The following is a 20,568-nucleotide window of genomic DNA, read 5'->3' as shown; positions in this document are numbered from 1 at the left end:
GGCGGTAATTGGCCGGATTGGATTTGTCCTGCTTTTTGTGGACAGGACATACCTGGGCAATTTTCCACATTGTCGGGTAGATGCCAGTGTTGTAGCTGTACTGGAACAGCTTGGCTAGAGGCGCAGCTAGTTCTGGAGCACAAGTCTTCAGCACTACAGCTGGGATGTTGTCGGGGCCCATAGCCTTTGCTGTATCCAGTGCACTCAGCCGTTTCTTGATATCACGTGGAGTGAATCGAATTGGCCGAAGACTGGCTTCCGTGATGGTGGGGATATCGGGAGGAGGCTGAGATGGATCATCCACTCGGCACTTCTGGCTGAAGATGGTTGCAAACGCTTCAGCCTTGTCTTTTGCACTCACGTGCTGGACTCCGCCATCATTGAGAATGGGGATGTTTGCAGAGCCTCCTCCTCCCGTTAGTTGTTTAATTGTCCACCACCATTCACGACTGGATGTGGCAGGACTGCAGAGCTTTGATCTGATCCGTTGGTTGTGGAATCGCTTAGCTCTGTCTATAGCATGTTGCTTCCGCTGTTTAGCACGCATGTTGTCCTGAGTTGTAGCTTCACCAGGTTGGTACCTCATTTTTAGGTACGCCTGGTGCTGCTCCTGGCATGCTCTTCTACACTCCTCATTGAACCAGGGTTGATCCCCTGGCTTGTTGGTGATGGTAGAGTGAGGAATATGCCGGGCCATGAGGTTACAGATTGTGCTGGAATACAATTCTGCTGCTGCTGATGGCCCACAGTGCCTCATGGATGCCCAATTTTGAGCTGCTAGATCCGTTCTGAATCTATCCCATTTAGCACGGTGGTAGTGCCACACAACACGTTGGATGGTGTCCTCAGTGCGAAGACGGGACTTCATCTCCACGAGGACTGTGCGGTGGTCACTCCTACCAATACTGTCATGGACAGATGCATTTGCGACAGGGAGATTGGGGAGGACAAGGTCAAGTAAGTTTTTCCCTCGTGTTGGTTCGCTCACCACCTGCCGCAGGCCCAGTCTAGCAGCTATGTCCTTCAGGACTCGGCCAGCTCGGTCAGTAGTGGTGCTACCGAGCCACTCTTGGTGATGGACATTGAAGTCCCCCACCCAGAGTACATTCTGTGCCCTTGCTACCCTCAGTGCTTCCTCCAAGTGGTGCTCAACATGGAGGAGGACTGATTCATCAGCTGAGGGAGGACGGTAGGTGGTAATCAGCAGGAGGTTTCCTTGCCCATGTTTGACCTGATGCCATGAGATTTCATGGGGTCCAGAGTCAATGTTGAGGACTCCCAGGGCCACTCCCTCCTGACTGTATATCACTGTACCGCCACCTCTGGTGGGTCTGTCCTGCCGGTGGGACAGGACATACCCAGGGATGGTGATGGAAGACTTATTATCCAAGTAGTATGTGGCCATAAGACCATAAGAGATAGGAGCAGGAGTAGGCCATTCAGCCCCTCGAGCCTGCTCCGCCATTCAATGAGATCATGGCTGATCTGACTTTTACCTCAACTCCACTTTCCCGCCATTTCCCCATATCCTTTGACTCCCTTGCTGATCAAAAATTTGTCTCACTCAGCCTTGAATGTATTCAATGACTCAGCCTCCACAGCTTTTTGGGGTAAAGAATTCCAAAGATTCACAACCCTCTGGGAGAAGAAATTCCTCCTTATTTCCATCTTAAACGGGCAACCCCTTATTCTGAGACTATGCCCCCTAGTTTTAGATTCCCCCATGAGGGGTAATATCCTCTCAGCATCTACCCTATCAAGTCCCCTCAGAATCTTGTATGTTTCAATAAGATCTCCTCTCATTCTTCTAAACTCCAATGAGTATAGACCCAACCTGTTCAATCTTTCCTCATAAGACAACCCTTCAATACCTGGAATCTACCTAGTGAACCTTCTTTGAACTGCCTCCAATGTAAGTATGTCCTTCCTTAAATAAGGGCACCAGAACTGTACGCAGTACTCCAGGTGTGGTCTCACCAGCACCCTGCACAGTTGTAGCATGACTTCCCTGCTTTTATACTCCATCCCCCTAGAAATAAAGGACAATGTTCCGTTTGCCTTCCTGCTGCACCTGTATGTTAACTTTTTGTGTTTCATGTACAAGGACACCCAGATCCCTCTGTACCGCAGCATTTTGTAGTATTTCTCCATTCAAATAATATTTTGCTTTTTTATTTTTCCTCCCAAAAAGTGGGAAAATGTGAAGTCATCCACATTATATTCCATCTGCCAATTTTTTGCCCAGTCGCTTAACCTGTCAATATCCCTTTGCAGACACTTTGTGTCCTCATCGCAACTTGCTTTTCCACCTATCTTTGTATCATCAGCAAACTTGGCTCCTTGATACTCTGTTCCTTCATCCAAGTCATTGATATATATTGTAAATAGTTGAGGCCCCAGCACTGAGCCCTGAGGCACCCCACTAGTTACAGATTGCCATTTTGAAAATGACCCTTTTATCCTGACTCTTTGTTTTCTGTTAGTTAGCCAATCCTCTATCCATGCCAGTATATTACCCCCAACACCATGAGCTTTATCTTGTGCAGTAATCTTTTATGTGGCACCTTATCGAATGCCTTTTGGAAATCCAAATATACTGCATCTACTGGTTCCCCTTTATCCACCCTACCCATTACTTCCTCAAAGAACTCTAATAAATTTGTCAGACACTATTTCCCCTTCATAAAATCATGTTGACTTTCCTTGATTGTATTATGAGTCCCCAAATGTCCTACTACTACTTCCTTAATAATGGATTCTAGCATTTTCCCAAATGACAGATGTTAGGCTAACTGGTCTATAATCACCTGCTTTCTGTCTCACTCCCTTCTTGAATAGGGGTGTTACGTTTGCGGTTTTCCAATCCGCTGGGACCGTTCCAGAATCTAGTGAATTCTGGAAGATTACAACCAATGCATCCACTATCTCTGTAGCCACTTCCTTTAAGACCCTGGGGACTCGTCAGCCTTTAGACCCATTAGTTTACTTAGTTTTTAGTTCCTCCCTCCCCTTTGCCCCTTGATTTTCAACTATTATTGGTATGTAATTAGTATCTTCTACAGTGAAGACAGATACAAAATATCTGTTCAATTTCTCTGCCATTTCTTTGTTTTCCATTATTTCCTCAGTCTCATCCTCTAAGGGACCAATGTTTACTTTAGCTACCCTCTTCCTTTTTATATACTTGTAGAAAGCTTTTACTGTCAGTTTTTATATTTCTTGCTAGTTTGCTCAATTTATTTTCTCCCTCTTTTTTATTCTTTTAATCATCCTTTGCTGGTTTTTAAAGTTTTCTCAATCTTCTGGTGTCCATATTTATGGCCCCCTTATTCTTCCTACCAAAATGTAATACCTCACATTTATCCATATTGAAATTCATTTGCCAATTACATGCCATTCGGCAAGTTTATTAATGTCTTCCTATATTTTGTCACAGTTCTCCTCTGTTAACTATACTCCCCAATGTGGTGTCGTCCGCAAATTCTGAAATTGTTCTTCTGATTCCAGAGTCCAAATTCTTTATGTAAATGATGAACAACGGTGGTCCCAGCAGTGATCCTTGTAGAACACCACTTCCCACCTTTTGCCAGTCTGAGTAACTATCTTTAGCCCCTACGCTCTGTTTTGTAGCCAGCTTACTATCCATTCTGCTACTTGTCTCCTGACTCCATATGCTCTGTCCTTAGTCGTGAGTCTACTATGCGGTACCTTATCAAAGGTCTTTTGAAATTCCAAATGTATTACATCTACTGCATTACCCTTGTCTACCCTTTCTGTTACTTCAAAGAATTCAATAAAGGTTGGTCAAGCATGATAGTCTCTTCTGAAATCCGTGCTGACTATTCTTTATGTTTTTCTATTACATCTTTGAGTAAGGATTCCATTATCTTTCCTACCACCGACGTTAAGCTAATTGTTCTATAGTTCCCTCGACTGATTCCATCTCACTTTTTAAATATAGGAATCACATTAGCTGTCCACCAGTTCTCTGCCACTATTCCCTTTTCTAAAGAATTTTTATATACATGTAATAGTGCCTCTGCTATCTCTTCCCTAACCTCTTTTAATATGCAGTCCATCCAGACCGGGGCTTTATCCTCTCTAAGTTTGACTAGTTTATCAATTATCTCCCCCTTTCTATCTTAAATCTTTCTATCAGGTCTTGTTTAGTAAGATTTATTCAACACAACCTAATGCCTGCTTTGCAGAGGTAAACCATCTGTGTTTTTCCAATTGTCTTTCGACTGACATTTTATTTGGTAGGCATGGTTAGTGCTTTCTTCTTCCAGTAAAAATGATAGGACTGCGAGTATGCATGTGAATATTACCCTGCCTGAAGGAAGATATCACCGACAAACCAGAAGAGGTTTTAAACAGGTCACAGAATGTGTGGCTTCTGCCCCCATTCTGCCATGGAAGGTTTGCAGTGGTGATCTAATGGAAGTTATCAGGTCTATATTATACTGGCTTTTCTTTTAAAGCCGTATAATACAGCATGGGATAAATTCTATGTATATTTTGAACAGAAAGATCATTGATTCACCATCATTACTTCACCTGATATAGTCATGGTACTAGTTTACAGTGGTTAGACTTTTTGATGGTCTAGGTTGCATTATAGAATAATCATGCTGAACACATCATTTCACAGCTTTTTTTAAAAATCAACAAGACTGCCTAAAATTGGTGGCTATTACACCATCAGCACTGTACATCTGCTTTATGTAATTACAACAAAGCTAACTATTCAACTTTTTGACTCAATTCCCAGATCTGTTCTCATCATAACTCCAGTTACAATTTAAATTCAACCATATCAGTTAATGGGTGCTACAATCTATAAAAGGGCTATTTTAACAGAGTGCGATGCAGTCACATCTTGTGAGGTTATGCCTATCAGGAAAAATTCAGCAGGCTGGGGCTCTTTTCTCTCGAAAAAACTCAGGGGTGACCTGATAGAGGTCTTTAAGATTTTGAAAGTGTTTGAAGGGGTAGATGTAGAGAAAATGTTTCCACTTGCAGGGGAGACCAGAACTAGGGGCCATAAATATAAGACAATCACTAATAAATCCAATAGGGAATTCAGGAGAAACTTCTTTACCCGGAGAGTGGTTAGAGTGGAACTCGCTACCACAAGGAGTACAGAGATTTAAACTCTTTATTGATGGTCAACTGTAAGGATTACAGATATAAAAGACAATAAATGCCCTGTAACACTGACGCCAAATTGGGGGGTATAGTTAATACCGAGGAGCACTACAACAAAATACAGGAAGACGTTAATACATTTTCAGGATGGGCGTGTAATTGGCAAATGAATTTCAATACAGATAAATGTGAGGTATAACATTTTGGTAGGAACAATAAGGGGGCCACATACTGCTTGGATAATAAGTCTAAACGCAGTACAGGAGCAGAGGGATCTGGGGTTACAGATACACAAATCGCTAAAAGTAGTGACGCAGGGTTAATAAGGCCATTAAAAAATGCAAACCAAGCACTGGGGTTCATTTCTAGAGGGATAGAATTGAAAAGGAGAGAAGTTATGTTAAACTTGTATAGAACTTTGGTTAGGCCACACTTGGAGTATTGTGCATAGTTCTAGTCTCCATATTATAAAAAGGATATAGAGGCACTGGAGAAGGTGCAAAAAAAAGATTTACTAGGATGAAACCAGAACTGAGAGGTTATATCTATCAGGAAAGATTGGAGCAGGCTGGGGCTCTTTTCTGTAGAAAAAAAAAAGAATGAGTGGTGATCTGATCGAGGTCTTTCAGTTTATGAAAGGGTTTGATAGAGTAGACGTGGAGAAGATATTTCCACTTGTGGGGGAGACCAGAACTAGGGGCCATAAATATAAGATCGTCACTAATAAATCCAATAGGGAATTCAGGAGAAACATCTTTACCCAGAGAGTGGTTAGAATGTGGAACTCGCTACCACAAGGAATAGTTGAGGCAACTAAGATAGATAAACACACGAGGGAGAAAGGAATAGAAGGATATGCTGATAGGGTTAGATGAAGTAGGGAGGGAGGAGGCTCGTGTGAAGCATAAACGCCAACATGGACCTGTTGGGCCAAGTGGCCTGTTTCTGTGCTGTGCATTCTATGTAATTACAACCGTAACTTATTGGCTTTGTGCTATGCAACCATACAGCACTAAATAATACTGCCCACTCACATTGCTCTCAAATTGGAGAAAGCAAAGCTCTATTCATTCATATCTGCAGGTTTTGTTCACCAGCCTCCAACAGATTATAAAATTCTAAAGTATTAGCTCGTTTCTATGATTAAACTTACCCCGAATTCTTTTTAAACTGCAAAGGCTGGTTACTCAGCTTTGCACTGGTTGTTATACGATGCGTCAATACAGTACTAATAAATAAAAAATCTGCACTGAAGGAAGGCAGTACAACTGCAGCATTACCTTAAAAATACACAAGTGTAGCATTTAGAATAGATAAGGGGGAACCAGTGGATGTATTTGGATTTTCAGAAGGCTTTCAATAAGGTCTCACACAGGAGGTTGGTGAACAAAGTTACAGCACATGGAATTGGGGGTAATATACTGGCATGGATTGAGAATTGGTTAACAGACAGAAAACAGAGAGTAGGAATAAAGGGGTCTTTTTCAGGTTGGCAGACTGTGGCTAGTTGGGTACCTCAGGGATCGGTGCTTGGGCCCCAGCTATTCACAATCTATATCAATAATTTGGATAAGGGGACCAAATGTAATATTTCCAAGTTTGCTGATGACACAAAACTAGGTGGGAACGTGAGTCGTAAGGAGGATGCAAAGAGGCTTCAAGGGGATATAGACAGCCTAAGTGAGTGGGCAAGAACATGGCAGATGGAATATAATGTGGAAAAATATGATGTTATCCACTTTGGTAGGAAAAGCAGAAATGCAGAGCATTTTTTAAATGGTGAGAGATTGGGAAATGATGTTCAAAGGGACCTGGGTGTCCTTGTACATGAGTCACTGAAAGCTAACATGCAGGTGCAGCAAGCAATGAGGAAGGCAAATGGTATGTTGGCGTTTATTACAAGAGGATTTGAGTACAGGAGTAAAAATGTCTTACTGCAATTATATAGGGCCTTGGTGAGACCGAACCTGGAGTATTGTGTACAATTTTGGTCTCCTTACCTAAGAAAGGACATACTTGCCACAGAGGGAGTGCAACCAGACTGAATTCTGGGATGGCAGGATTGTCGTATGAGGAGAGATTAAGAAGACTCGGCCTGTATTCTCTAGAGTTAAAAGAATGTGAGGTGATCTCATTGAAACATTCAAAATTCTTACAGGGCTCCACAGGGTAGATGCAGGGAGGATGTTTCCACTGACTGGGGAGTCTAGAACCAGGGGTCACAGTCTCAGAATCAAGGGTAGGCCATTTAGGACTGAGATGAGGAGAAATTTCTTCACTCAAAGGGTGGTGAATCTTTGGAATTCTCTATCCCAGAGGGCCGTGGAGGCTCAGTCATTGAGTACATTCAAAACAGAGATCGATAGATTTCTAGATATTAAAGGAATCAAGGGATATGGGGATAGTGCAGGAAAATGGCGTTGAGGTAGAAGATCAGCCTTGATCTTGTTGATTGACAGAGCAGGCTCGAGGGGCCGGATGGCCTACTCCTGCTCCTATTTCTTACGTACTTATTTACAAGATCTGTTAAACTTACCACAGTAGCAGCAGCAGGGATATTTAAGCAGATCAGCTACACCCCCCCACCCCCACTACATACAAAAAAAATTATACAAATTACATGCGAACGCATGCTCCAGTTTTAAATACAAATCACAAATCTGGTTAATTGACACACTCGATAACTAAGGATCATCACACTGAATACCGCAGGACTCACTTTGTTTTGGAGAGGAACTTCTTGAGTAAGTTTTTCTTCGCACGCACGCAGCCAGTGGTCTGCACGTACCTGCACCGACCCTCACTCACGAGCAGGCCCTTCAATGCGCACCTGGCGCCGCGCAGCGCGCTCGCGAGCCCAACCGTCGCCATCGGGCCGAACGGCGGGACCGCGGGGAAAAGGGAGACGTGAGCAGCCCGCAACCACGGTCCTCCTCTCCGTCGCTGACTCCAAATGACACGGTGAGGGAAATTTAAGAGAGCTCACTGATAACCGGAACTTCCCGTTTACGGACGCTTCTGCTTTCAACGCCCACGGCAGGCTTCCCGCTCCATGGCGCCGGTCAATGCTGCGCATGCGCGCTCCCACCGGCTGTGGGTCCGGTGCAGTCCGTTTAACGCGAGTTTTACGTTGGGGGATCCAAAAGTTACTAAATTTGTGACCGTCTGTCATTTTTTTCTACTGTATTTGCGTTGATTTACTGGCCTTTTGTTATAGACCAGTAAAACATGTTTTCTACAAACGTAACACTGTTTGCTTTTGGGTAGTTGACACTGCGGTTTACTCCGCATTTGCGCCCAGACACACGCGTAATCTGGGCGCAAACCAATTACGTGCCTCAAAAGATCTCGGAATTTTGTGCGTTAAGTGAGCTACCCAGCAACTACGAAACGCCCAACTTTCCACGATCATTTACAGCCATCCATCAAACCCGCCGCTGGAACTAATCTCCGAAGCAACCTCCAAACGAACCTCTGCCCACAAAACTGGCCAGGTCCCCAACTCTCGAATGTGAGTATACTCCAGTTGCACTTGTGCGGAGAGTTGCTTCACGTTATGATCAGATTTTCAGACGTAGCAGGAAAGAAAGTTATTCTTCTGGTGTTTAATTGCAATTTTTTGAGCCTTTTATTTTCATTTATCCTCACAGACCTGTTCTATACCTTCTTCTGTTAATGCATTTTTATGGCCTAAGTATAAGTCACATTAACAATTGAAAAGTTTCCCTGATTGCAGGTTCTTAAACATCCTGTGCCTGATGTGCATGAATGATGGTTAAATGAATTGAAACCTAAACATTCATGCTTAAAGAATATATGGTGTGCGTTCTGCGCTTTCCTTGGGCCCCCAATTGTTTATGCTGATTTCTGCTGATTTAGGCTCATTTTAATTTTGCCATATTCTAATGAGATTATGAGGATACTTGGGTGTAACTTGACCGCGGCAAAATGGGTGCAATTTTGGGTCTAACTTCTGGGTTGCGCTTGCGGAGGAGACTCCAGGTAATTTCTTTGGAAAGTTAGGCCAGGGGTTCCCAGGGCAGGTCAATATTTTCAAGGAATCCCTGTAAGTGCATCAGTACTTGTAGGGGTAAGGTGCTACGGCAGAACAATATTTGGAAGTGTTCTGCCACACAAATGTTTGAGAACCATTATTTTAAGGGAGAGATAATTAAGACCAGTTGCCCTGAAAAAAAACTTTTTGTAGACCAGCAGAGGGCACTATGAGGTATATGTTGCAGTTAATTGCAATCATAAAGGTAGAAAGATGGATGAGAAAGCAAACATGTGCCACAGACCTTCAATTCAACTGAAGCCAAAGGTAGCATTTTTTTTTTGCCTAAAGTAGAAATGAAAGCAATTATCTACCTGAAATATCCATGTGATGGATGGCAGCAAGTAAAATATTCATTTTAATTGAACAATTTGGCATTTTATAACAAAACATATTTTCAATCTCTGGCCATTTTTACATTGGATTACATAGGATGTACAGCACAGAAACAGGCCATTTGGCCCAACTGGTCTATGCCGGTGTTTATGCTCCACAGGAGCCTCCTCCCACCCTTCTTCATCTAACCCTATTAGCACATCCTTCTATTCCTTTCTCCCTCGTGTGTTTATCTAGCTTCCCCTTAAATGCATTTATGCTATTCACTTCAACTATTCCTTGTGATAGCGAGTTCAACATTCTCACCACTCTGGGTAAAGAAGTTTCTCCTGAATTCCCTATTGGATTTATCAGTGACGATCTTATATGTACGCACACCCTGAAAGCATTGGTTTTTATTGAGAGCACTGGATCACAAAATCACTCCTCCTGTGATTATTTTTCTCATCTTCTCTCCTACTCTTTTCAGCTGCAGTGGGGTTCTGTCCTTCATTTAGGTTTCTCCATAAAAACATTGTTTTTGGTTTATTAGGCATGTACAGTCAGTTTACAAACATCAGGGGATACTAGGAGCTGCTATAATCTCTATGCAATGTATGTCAAGATTGTGATTTATTTTCCTTTCCTCCTTCCTAAATTTCCTGCTCTGTTTGCAGCTCGCAGTTTATCTTTGCTGATAATTTTCCTGTTTAAACTATCTAATGAGACCAAAACTGTACAGAGTACGCTAGATGTGGTCTCACCAAAGCCCTGTACAATTGTAGCAAGACAGCTCTTGTACTCCACCCCCCTTGTAATAAAGGCAAACATGCAATTTGCCTTCATAATTGCTTATTGTACCCGCATGCTGACTTTCTGTGTTTCTTGTATGATGGCACCCAAATCTCTCTGAACATCAATATTTAATAGTTGCTCACAATTTAAAAAAATATTCTGTTTTTCTATTCTTCCTACCAAAGTGAATAACCTCACATTTCCCCACATTATACTCACTTAACCCATCTATATCCCTTTGCAAACTCTTTGTGTCCTCCTCACAGTTTACTTTCCCACCAAGCTTTTTATCGTCAGCAAACTTGGATACATTACATTCGGTCCCTTCATCTAAGTCATTAATATAGATTGTAAATAGCTGAGGCCCTCTACTGATCCTTGCAGCACCCCACTAGTTACAGCCTGCCAAGCTGAAAATGACCTGTTTATCCCTCCTCTCTGTTCTGTCTGTTAACCAATGCTCTATCCATGCTAATATATTACCCCCAGCCCCATGAGCCCTTATCTTGCAACCTTTCGTGTGGCATCTTATCGAATGCCTTTTGAAAATCCAAATATGCTACATCCAATGGTTCCCTTTTATCTACCCTGCTAGTTACACCCTCAAAAAAACTCTAATAAATTTGTCAAACACTATTTCCCTTTCATAAAACCATGTTGACTGCGTAATCATGCTATGATTTTCTAAGTGCCCTATTACCACTTCCTTAATAATTGATTCCAGCATTTTCCCGATGACTGATGTCAGGCTAACTGGCTTGTAGTTTCCTGTTTTCGCTCTCCCTCCTTTCCTGAATAGCGGGTTTACATTTGCTACTTTCCAGTTCCCTGGGACTGTTCTAGAATCGAGGGAATTTTGGAAGATCACAACCAATGCATCCACTATCTCTGCAGCCACCTCTTTTAGTACCCTGGGATATAGGCCATCAGGTCCAGCGGATTTCATAGAATCGTAGAAAAGTTGCAGCCCGGAAGGAGGCCATTCGGCCCATCGGGTCCGCACCGGCTCTATGCAAGAGCAATCCAGCTAGTCCCACTCCCCCGCCCTAGCCCCATAGCCCTGCAAATCTTTTCCTTTCAATTACTTATCCAGTTCCCTTTTGAAGGCCATGATTGAATCTGCTTCCTCCACCATCTCAGGCAGTGCATTCCAGATCCTAACCACTCACTGTTTTAAAAAAAAGTTTTTCCTCATGTTACCTTTGGTTCTTTTGCCAATCACCTTAAGTCTATGTCCTCTGGTTCTTGACTCTTCTGCCAATGGGAACAATTTCTCTCCATCTACTCTGTCTAGTCCTTTCATGATTTTGAATACCTCGATCAAATCTCCTCGCAACCTTCTCTGTTCCAAGGAGAACAACCTCAACTTCTCCAGTCTATCCACGTAACTAAGGCCCCTCATCCCTGGAATCATTCTAGTAAATCTCTTTTGCACCCTCTCTAAGGCCTTCACATCTTTCCTAAAGTGCGGTGCCCAGAACTGGACACAATACTCCAGTTGTGACTGAACCAGTGTTTTATAAAGGTTCATCTTGACTTACATACTTTTTGTACTCTTTGCCTCCATTTATAAAGCCCAGGATCCCGTATACTTTTTTAACCACTTTCTCAACCTGCCCTGTGACCTTCAATGATTTGTGCACATATACCCCCAGATCTGTCTGTTCCTGTACCCCTTTTAGAGTTGTGCCCTCTAGTTTATATTGCCTCTCCTTGTTCTTCCTACTGAAATGTATCACTTCGCATTTTTCTGCGTTAAATTTGATCTGCCACATGTCCGCCCATGCCACCAGCCTGTCTGTATCCTCTTGAAGTCTATCACTATCCACCTCACTGTTTACTACCCTTCCAAGTTTTGTGTCATCTGCAAATTTTGAAATTGTGCCCTGTAGACCCAAATCCAAGTCATTAATGTATATATCAAGAAAATTGTAAACAATTTTACAACACCAAGTTATAGTCCAACAATTTTATTTTAAAATTCACAAGCTTTCGGAGGCTTCCTCCTTCCTCAGGTGAATGTCAAGAAATCCTCGAACCTCTTGCATTTATAAATCACAGAACAATACCTGGTGATTACAGATAGTCTTTTCAACTGCCCGTTGCCAAGGCAACCAAAGTGTTCAGACAGATAGGTGTTACCTACAGGGCCACCGAATATACAAACGGCCAGAACAAAAAAAAACAGAGAGAGAGAGGCAGAAACATCCGGAAGGAAAAGACAGCAATTGACCCGTTATATTAAAAACAGATAACTTTTGTTCGCTGGTGGGGTTACGCGTAGCGTGACATGAACCCAAGATCCCAGTTGAGGCCGTCCTCATGGGTGCGGAACTTGGCTATCAATTTCTGCTCACCAGGTATTCTGTGATTTATAAATGCGAGAGGTTCGAGGAATTCTTGACATTCACCTGAGGAAGGAGGAAGCCTCCGAAAGCTTGTGAATTTTAAAATAAAATTGTTGGACTATAACTTGGTGTTGTAAAATTGTTTACAATTGTCAACCCCAGTCCATCACCGGCATCTCCACATTATATCAAGAAAAGCACCACCCCTTGGGAACACCACTGTACACCTCCCTCCAGTCTCAAAAACAACTTATGTTGTTATCCTAGAAGCAAAGGGAATTAGGGGTTACGGGGAGCGGGCAGGAAATTGGACATGAATTTAGATTTGAGGTTAGGATCAGATCAGCCATGATCTTATTGAATGGCGGAGCAGGCTCGAGGGACCGATTGGCCTACTCCTGCTCCTATTTCTTATGTTCTTAACTGTTCACCACTACTCTGTTTCCTGTCACTTAGCCAATTCTGTATCCATGTTGTTACTGCCCCCTTTATTCCATGGGCCACAATCTTGATGATAAGCCTACCAAGTGGCACTTTATCAAACGCCTTTTGAAAGTCCACATACACCACGCCAGCTGCATTGCCCTCACCTACCCTCTCTGTTACCTCATCAAAAAACTCTATCAGGTTAGTTAAACACGATTTGCCTTTAACAAATCTGTGTTTGCTTTCCCTAATCAATTCACACTCGTCCAAGCGACTGTTAATTCTGTCCCGGATTATCGTTTCTAAAAGTTTCCCCACCACTGAGGTTAAAGTGACCGGCTTATAGTTGCTGGGTTTATCCTTACACCCTTTTTTGAACAAGAGTGTAACATTTGCAGTTTTCCTGTCCTCTGGCACCACCCCCCGTATCTAAGGATGTTTGGAAGAATATGGCCAGTACCTCCGCAATTTCCACCCTTCGTTCCCTCAGTAACCTAGGATGCATCCCATCCGGACCTGGTGACTTATCTACTTTAAGTACAGCTAGCCTTTCGAGTACCTCTTCTGTATCAATTTTTAGCCCATCCAGTATTTCAACTATATCTTCCTTTATCGAGACTCTGGCAGCATCTTCTTTGGTAAAGACAGATGCAAAGTACTCATTTAGTACCTCGGCCATCCCCTCTGCCTCCATGAGTAGATCTCCTTTATGGTTCGTAATCGGCCCCACCCCTCCTCTTACTACCTGTTTACTGTTTACATGTCTGTAGAAGACTTTTGGATTCCCTTTAATGTTGACTGCCAGTCTATTCTCATACTCTCTCTTTGCCCCTCTAATTTCCTTTTTCACTTCCTCTCTGAACTTTCTATATTCTGCCTGGTTCTCACTTGTGTTATCAACCTGACATCTGTCATATGCCCCTTTTTTCCATTTCATCTTACTCACTATTTCTTTTGTCATCCAGGGAGCTCTGGCTTTAGTTGCCCTACCTCTGTGCCCCGTGGGAATGTGCCAAGATTACCCGAAACATCTCCTCCTTAAAGGCCGCCCAATATTCAATTATAGTTTTGGCTGCCAATCTTTGATTCCAATTTACCCGGGCCAGATCTGTTCTCATCCCATTTAAATTGGCCCGCCTCCAATTGAGTATTTTTACTTTAAAGTGGTCCGTGTCCTTTTCCATAGCTATTCTAAACCGTATGATACTATGATTGCTGCTCCCTAAATGGTCCCCCACTGGCACTTGCTCCACTTGGCCGGCCTCATTCCCTAAAACCAAGTCCAGCAATGCCTCCTTCCTCGTTGGGCTGGAAACATACTGGTTAAGAAAGTTATCCTGAACACATTTCAAAAATTCCTCCCCCTCTGTGCCCCTTATTATTGTTATCCCAGTCTATATTAGGATAGTTGAAGTCCCCAGTTATCACTACTCTATAGCTTTTGCACCTCTCTGTAATTACCCTGCAAATTTGCTCCTCTATATCCTTCCCACTAGTTGGTGGCCTATAGAATATTCCCAGTAGTGTAATGGCACCTCTTTTATTTCTTAACTCTAACCAAATAGATTCTGTCCTTGACCCCTCCAGGACATCCTCTCTCTTCAGTACTGCAATATTCTCCTGAATCAATACTGCCACCGCCCCATCCCCCTTCCTTTCCTTCCCTATCTTTCCTGAACACCTTGTATCCAGGAATATTTAGTACCCAATCCTGCCCTTTTTTGAGCCAGGTCTCCGTTATCGCCACAACATTGTATTCCCACATGGCTATTTGCGCCTTCAGCTCACCAACCTTGTTTACCATGCTTTGTGCGTTCACACACATGCACTGCAAACCAGTCTTAAATTTTCTTGTACTCTCTTAGTCTGATCCCACCTAATACTGTACTATTAATTGCTCTAGTGCTAGCTTTCTCCCCCGATCCTTTATGCCCCTTGTTTCTCTTTTCCAATGCTACATCCTGGTGCCCATCCCCCAGCCAAATTAGTTTAAACCTCCTCCCCCCCCGGCCAACCACAACCCTAGTGAACCTCCCCACGAGGACATTGGTCCCAGCTCCATTGAGGTGCAACCCGTCTGGCCTGTACAGGTTGCACCTTCACCAGAACTGGTCCCAATGCCCCAGGATTCTAAAGCCCTTCCTCCCGCACCATCTCTCCAGCCACGCATTCATCTGCTCTATCCTATTTCTATACTCACTAGCGCATGGCACCGGGAATAATCTGGAGATTACTACCTTTTGAGGTCCTACTTCTTAATCTTTTTCCTAACACCTTAAAATCTGCCTGCAGGACCTCATCCCTCTTTCTACCTATGTCGTTGGTACTGACGTGGACCATGACCTCTGGCTGTACACCCTCTTTTCTCCCCCCGCCCCCCCCCCCCGCCAGAATGCTCTGCAGCCGCTCAGTGACATCCTTGACCCTGGCATCAGGGAGGCAACATACCATCCTGGAATCACTTCTGCAGCCGCAGAAATGCCTGTCATTTCCCCTAACTATTGAATCCCCTATCACTATCTCTCTCCTGACCTTTCTCCTCCCCCACCCTGTACAGCTCAGCCATCCATGGTGCTGTGGACTTGGCTCTGGCTGCACTCCGCAGAGGAACCCTCTCCCTCACCAGTATTCAGAACTGAATACTGGTTAGAGAGCGAGATGCACTCCGGGGACTCCTGCACTACCTGCCTGGTCCTTCTTGTCTGTTGGCGGTCACCCAGTCCCTCTCTGCCTGCACTCTTAATCTGCGGGGTGACCACCTCCTAAAACATGCTATCTACGTGGATACACTGCAGTGACGCCAGCTGCTGCTCAAGCTCCGAAATGTGGAGCTTGAGCTCCTCCAGCTGGCGACACTTCCTGCACCTGTGGTTGTCCAGGACACAGGAAGCGCCCTGGAGTTCCCACATGGCACAGGCTGTGCATTTGATGGGTATGAACTGCCCTGCCATGCCTCGATTTATCGGATTGTTTACTAAACTTAACAAAAAATAAATTAAGCCTTAAAAAAACACTCACCAGAAAAAGAAACTCTCACCAGCTACCAGCCAATCAGCTCCTTCCCCTGTTTATTTATAGTTTTATTAGTCTAGTTTTTGTCGGCTTTTAGTCTCATTAGTTTCTCTAGTACTTTCTCTTTACTGATACTAATTACTTTAAATTCCTCACTCTCATTAGCCCCTTGGTTCCCCACTATTTCTGGTATGCTTTTTGTGTCTTGTACTGTGAAGACCGATACCAAATATTTGTTTAACGTCCCTGCTATTTCTTTATTCCCCACTATAATTTCTCCTGTCTCAGCCTCTAAGGGACCCACGTTTACTTTTGCTACTCTCTTCCTTTTTACATACTTGTTGAAGCTCTTACAATCTGTTTTTATATTTCTTGCTAGTTTACTCTCCTGTTCTATTTTCTCCCTTTTTATCAATTCTTTGGTCATCCTTCGCTGGTTTCTAAAAACCCTCCCAATCCTCAGGCTTACTACTGTTCTTCGCAACATTATAAGCCTCTTCTATTAATCTAATATTATTGTTAATTTCTTTAGTTAGCCACGAATGGATCACTTTTCTTGTGGAATTTTTATTTCTCAATGGAATGTATATTCGTTGAGAATTTTGAAATATTTCTTTAAATGTTTGCCATTGGTTATCTACTGTCATACCTTTTAATCTAATTTCCCAATCTACCTTACCCAACTCACCCCTCATACCTCTGTAATTGGCTTTATTTAAGTTTAAGATTCTAATTTTGGACTTAAGTATGTCACTCTCAAACTCAATGTGAAATTCTATCATTTTATGATCACTCTTCCCCAGAGGATCCTTTACTATGAGATTACTAATTAACCCTGTCTCATTACACAAGACAAGATCTAAAATAGCCTGTTCCCTGGTTGGTTCCATGACGTATTGTTTTAGGAAACTGTCTCGAATGTATTCCATGAACTCGTCCTCCAGACTACCTTTGCTAATTTGATTTGTCCAATCTGTATGAAGATTGAAGTCCCCCACGATTATTGCATTACCTTCGTTATAAGCTCCTATTAATACTCTGTCCAATGGTATAGCTACTGTTAGGGGGTCTATAAACTACTCCTACCAGTGTTTTCTGCCCCTTGTTATTTCTTATCTCCACCCATACTGATTCTACTTCTTGATCTGAGCCAAGATCCTTTCTCAGCACTGTCCTTATATCATCCTTTATTATCAGGGCTACCCCCCTCCTTTTCCATTTTGTCTGTCTTTTCGAAACGTCAAGTCCCCTGGAATATTTAGTTCCCAACCTTGGGTCACCTTGCAAACCACGTCTCTGTAATGGCTATTAGAGCATTTATCTCTATTTGTGCCACTAACTCGTCTATCTAGTTATGAATGCTTTGTGCATTCAGATGAAGTGCCTTTAATTTTGACTTTTTACCATTTTTCCCTGCTTTGACCTTATTTGCTGATGCACTATTACCGTTAAACTCTCTGTTCCTTCCTGTCACACTCTGCTTATCTTTACCCAAGTCACTACACTGCTCTATTGCCTTGACTTTTCTCTTTAGATTTCTAAATTTCCCCTCACCTGACCATTCCCCCTCCGTCTTTAGTTTAAAGCCCTATCTCCAGCCCTAGTTATTCGATTCACCAGGACACTGGTCCTGGTTTAAGTGGAACCCGTCCCAATGGAACAGCTCCCTCTTTCCCCAGTACTTCTGCCAGTGCACCATGAATCAAAACCCCTGTCTCCCACACCCCTCTTTGAGCCACGCATTTAACACTCTGATCTGTTTGACCCGATGCCAATTTGCGCGTGGCTCGGGTAGTAATCCGGAGATTATTAGCTTTGAGGTTCTGCTTTTTAATTTGGTCCCTAACTTCTCAAACTCCTTCAACAGAACCTCGTTCCTAGTTCTACCTATGTCATTGGTTCTTACGTGGACCACAGCCACTGGATCCTCCCTCTCATGCTCCAAGTTCTTTTCCAACCGTGAGAAGATATCCTTAACTCTGGCACCGGGCAGGCAATATAGCCTTTGGGACTCCTGATCATGGCTGCAGAGAACAGTGTCTATTCCCCTGACTATACTGTCCCCTACCACTACCACATTCCTTATTACTCCCCCCACTTGAGTGGTCCCCTGTACCGCGGTGCCTTGGTCAGTTTGCTCATCCTCCCTGCAGTCCTTGTTCTCATGCACACAGGTAGCAAGTACCTCGTACCTATTGGACGAGGTCAAGGGCTCAGGCTCCTCCATCACTACATCCTGGATTCCTGTGCCTGCCTGACTCGCAGTCACACCCTCCTGTCCCTGACCACTGATCAACTTTAAACTATTACTTAACCTAAGGGGTGTGACTGCCTCCGGGATCAAAGTGTCCAGATAACTCTTCCCCCTCCCTGATGCATTGCAACATCTGCAGCTCAACAACTCTGAGCCAAAGTTCCTCGAGTTGCAGACACTGCAGATGTGGTTGCTCAGGATCTAGCCGGTCTCCACCAGCTCCCAAATGCTGCAGTTGCGACACACCACCTGCCCTGCCATCCCTATCTAACCTTGTTTTATATATTTAATTAGTTAAAGTCTTTATTCAATCATTTATTTTTAGTTTTATTAACTAATTAGTTTATCTAGTTTAAGTTATTAATTTAATAAAGTAATAGCAAGTTATAGTTTCCCAGCTCTTAGATTAAACTACTGCCCTAGTTTAGAGAGTTAAAAAAAAAAGTCATGCTCACTAAACAATCACCTACCCACTGTCCTGTGACGTCACTCCTTGATTTTTGTTATTGTTTTTGATTTCACCAAATAATCCCGCCGATCAGGTCCAGGCTGTGACTGGGGCCTCCTCTCCCGCTCTATTTATGGCTCCTGCCGCCGCCGCTGCTCAGGTCCTCAGTCTGGAACTGAGCTCAAGAAAACTGTCCCAGGAATAGTGAGGAAAGCAAAGGAGAATGGTCTGAGTATTCAGTGAGAAGAAAGAAAAATCAGAGTCTAACCAAGGAGAAACACTAACAACAAGTCTACTCCAGAGATTGGGGAAAGCGAAGTAAGCTCCACTGCATTACATATTGAACACTCAAAATGTTGGGATGAGGTACAAAGTAGGAGGTCAGGTTGAAAACAGGATAGGGAGGAACAAGTGGTGGGGAGAAGGGTGTGAAGTAAAGAAGAGCTTGCCTGTGGGGCTGGAAACCCAAAACAGATCCAACCAATTGTGCTGGACATTACCAACTGTTTAAAAAGCTATAAACTTCTGGCTCTGTTTTTAAATTCTGGATAGCATCTTGAGATTATGCACTGGAAAATATATACATATTAATTGATTTCCATAGTATGGCTCACAGACAAAAGTTTTAAAAAAGTCTCTCAATCTTGCAATTGTCTGTTGTGCTGCGCTGACTAAATTTTTCTGTTGTTTTGTCTGTGTTCCTTCCACTGTTTCTGCCTGCCTCTTTCTGTATCTCTTGCACCTTTCTCCCTTTTGTAGCTTATGCATCTTTCCATTTGTCTCCAACTATTGTTCCCACTCTTTATCCCTTTTTCTGTTAGTCTCTGTTAGCTCTCTCTTCTGTTTACCTCCTACTTTCTTTGTATACGGCCGACCCATTTTGATTTAAACATTTATTCAATTGGTATTGTTTATCTTTTAAAGCCCAGGGCATATAGCAAAATGGCAGCAGTATTGGGTTGGAAATGGATACTAGAGTCAGGTGGGGAGAACCAGCTTATAGCTGCTGTAACATCATACGTGGGAGAGAAATCAGGGGATGAGAGAGAGTAAGGGGCTCAGGGTGGGAAGGGTCTGGGGCTTGACTCTGGGATGAAGCAGTGGCTGGGGACTGGAGTTGGAAGGGGATGGGGCATATAAATTTAGTTTGTGTAGTTAACACATTTGTAAACATTGTTTAATGTGCTTGTGTCAAAAATGTATTTTTGTCTATCAGATTATTTTTTGAATTTGCTATTGATGGCTGCAGTACAGTACATAGAGTTAACAAGGGTTTCTGTGGGCTGTTTCTACAAGGTAGGAATGTACATTTCTTTCAGGCAGGCTACTTTCCACTAATGTGCATCTGAATTTTGATTTCTGTCATATAATAAAGAGGTTAATATATTTATTGTTTAAGTGGTCAAGCTTTTCATTTCAAAAATTCTGAATTAAATAGGGTTCCCGGGTAGTTTCAGAAACAATATTTATGGCTGCCATTTCACAATATTCAATCGATGTGATTAAAAGAAGCTAGATAATATTTTTTTATTCCAGAGCTCTGTACAGCTATAACATAACTTGCACCCCTTTGTATTCCAGTCCCATTGAGATAAAAGCTAACATTTCATTAGCCTTTTAAATTATTTTTTGTACCTGTCCACTAGCTTTTAATGATTTCTGTACATGGACCCCTAAATCTCTCTGCTCCTCCACAGTTCCTAGCTTTTTACCATTTAGAAAATACTCTAACCTATCTTTCTTAGGTCCAAAGTGGATGACTTCACAC

The 20,568-nt window shown here is 43.0% G+C and overlaps 1 protein-coding gene across 1 annotated transcript in view; it reads right to left on the bottom strand.

The window, feature by feature from the left end:
• Positions 1 to 8,210, bottom strand: part of rbfa (ribosome binding factor A) — a 29,268-nt gene extending 21,058 nt beyond the window's left edge. Inside the window, exon 1 of the mRNA XM_068001674.1 lies at positions 7,868 to 8,210. Within this exon, the coding sequence (XP_067857775.1) occupies positions 7,868 to 8,019 (152 nt within the window). The 5' untranslated portion in view covers positions 8,020 to 8,210. The remainder of the gene's footprint in view (positions 1 to 7,867) is intronic.
• Positions 8,211 to 20,568: the final 12,358 nt, after the last annotated feature.

Source organism: Heptranchias perlo, chromosome 2 (assembly GCF_035084215.1).
Source record: "Heptranchias perlo isolate sHepPer1 chromosome 2, sHepPer1.hap1, whole genome shotgun sequence".
In the NCBI taxonomy this organism is placed as follows: Eukaryota; Metazoa; Chordata; class Chondrichthyes; order Hexanchiformes; family Hexanchidae; genus Heptranchias; species Heptranchias perlo.
This window is presented reverse-complemented; position numbering and strand designations above follow the sequence as displayed.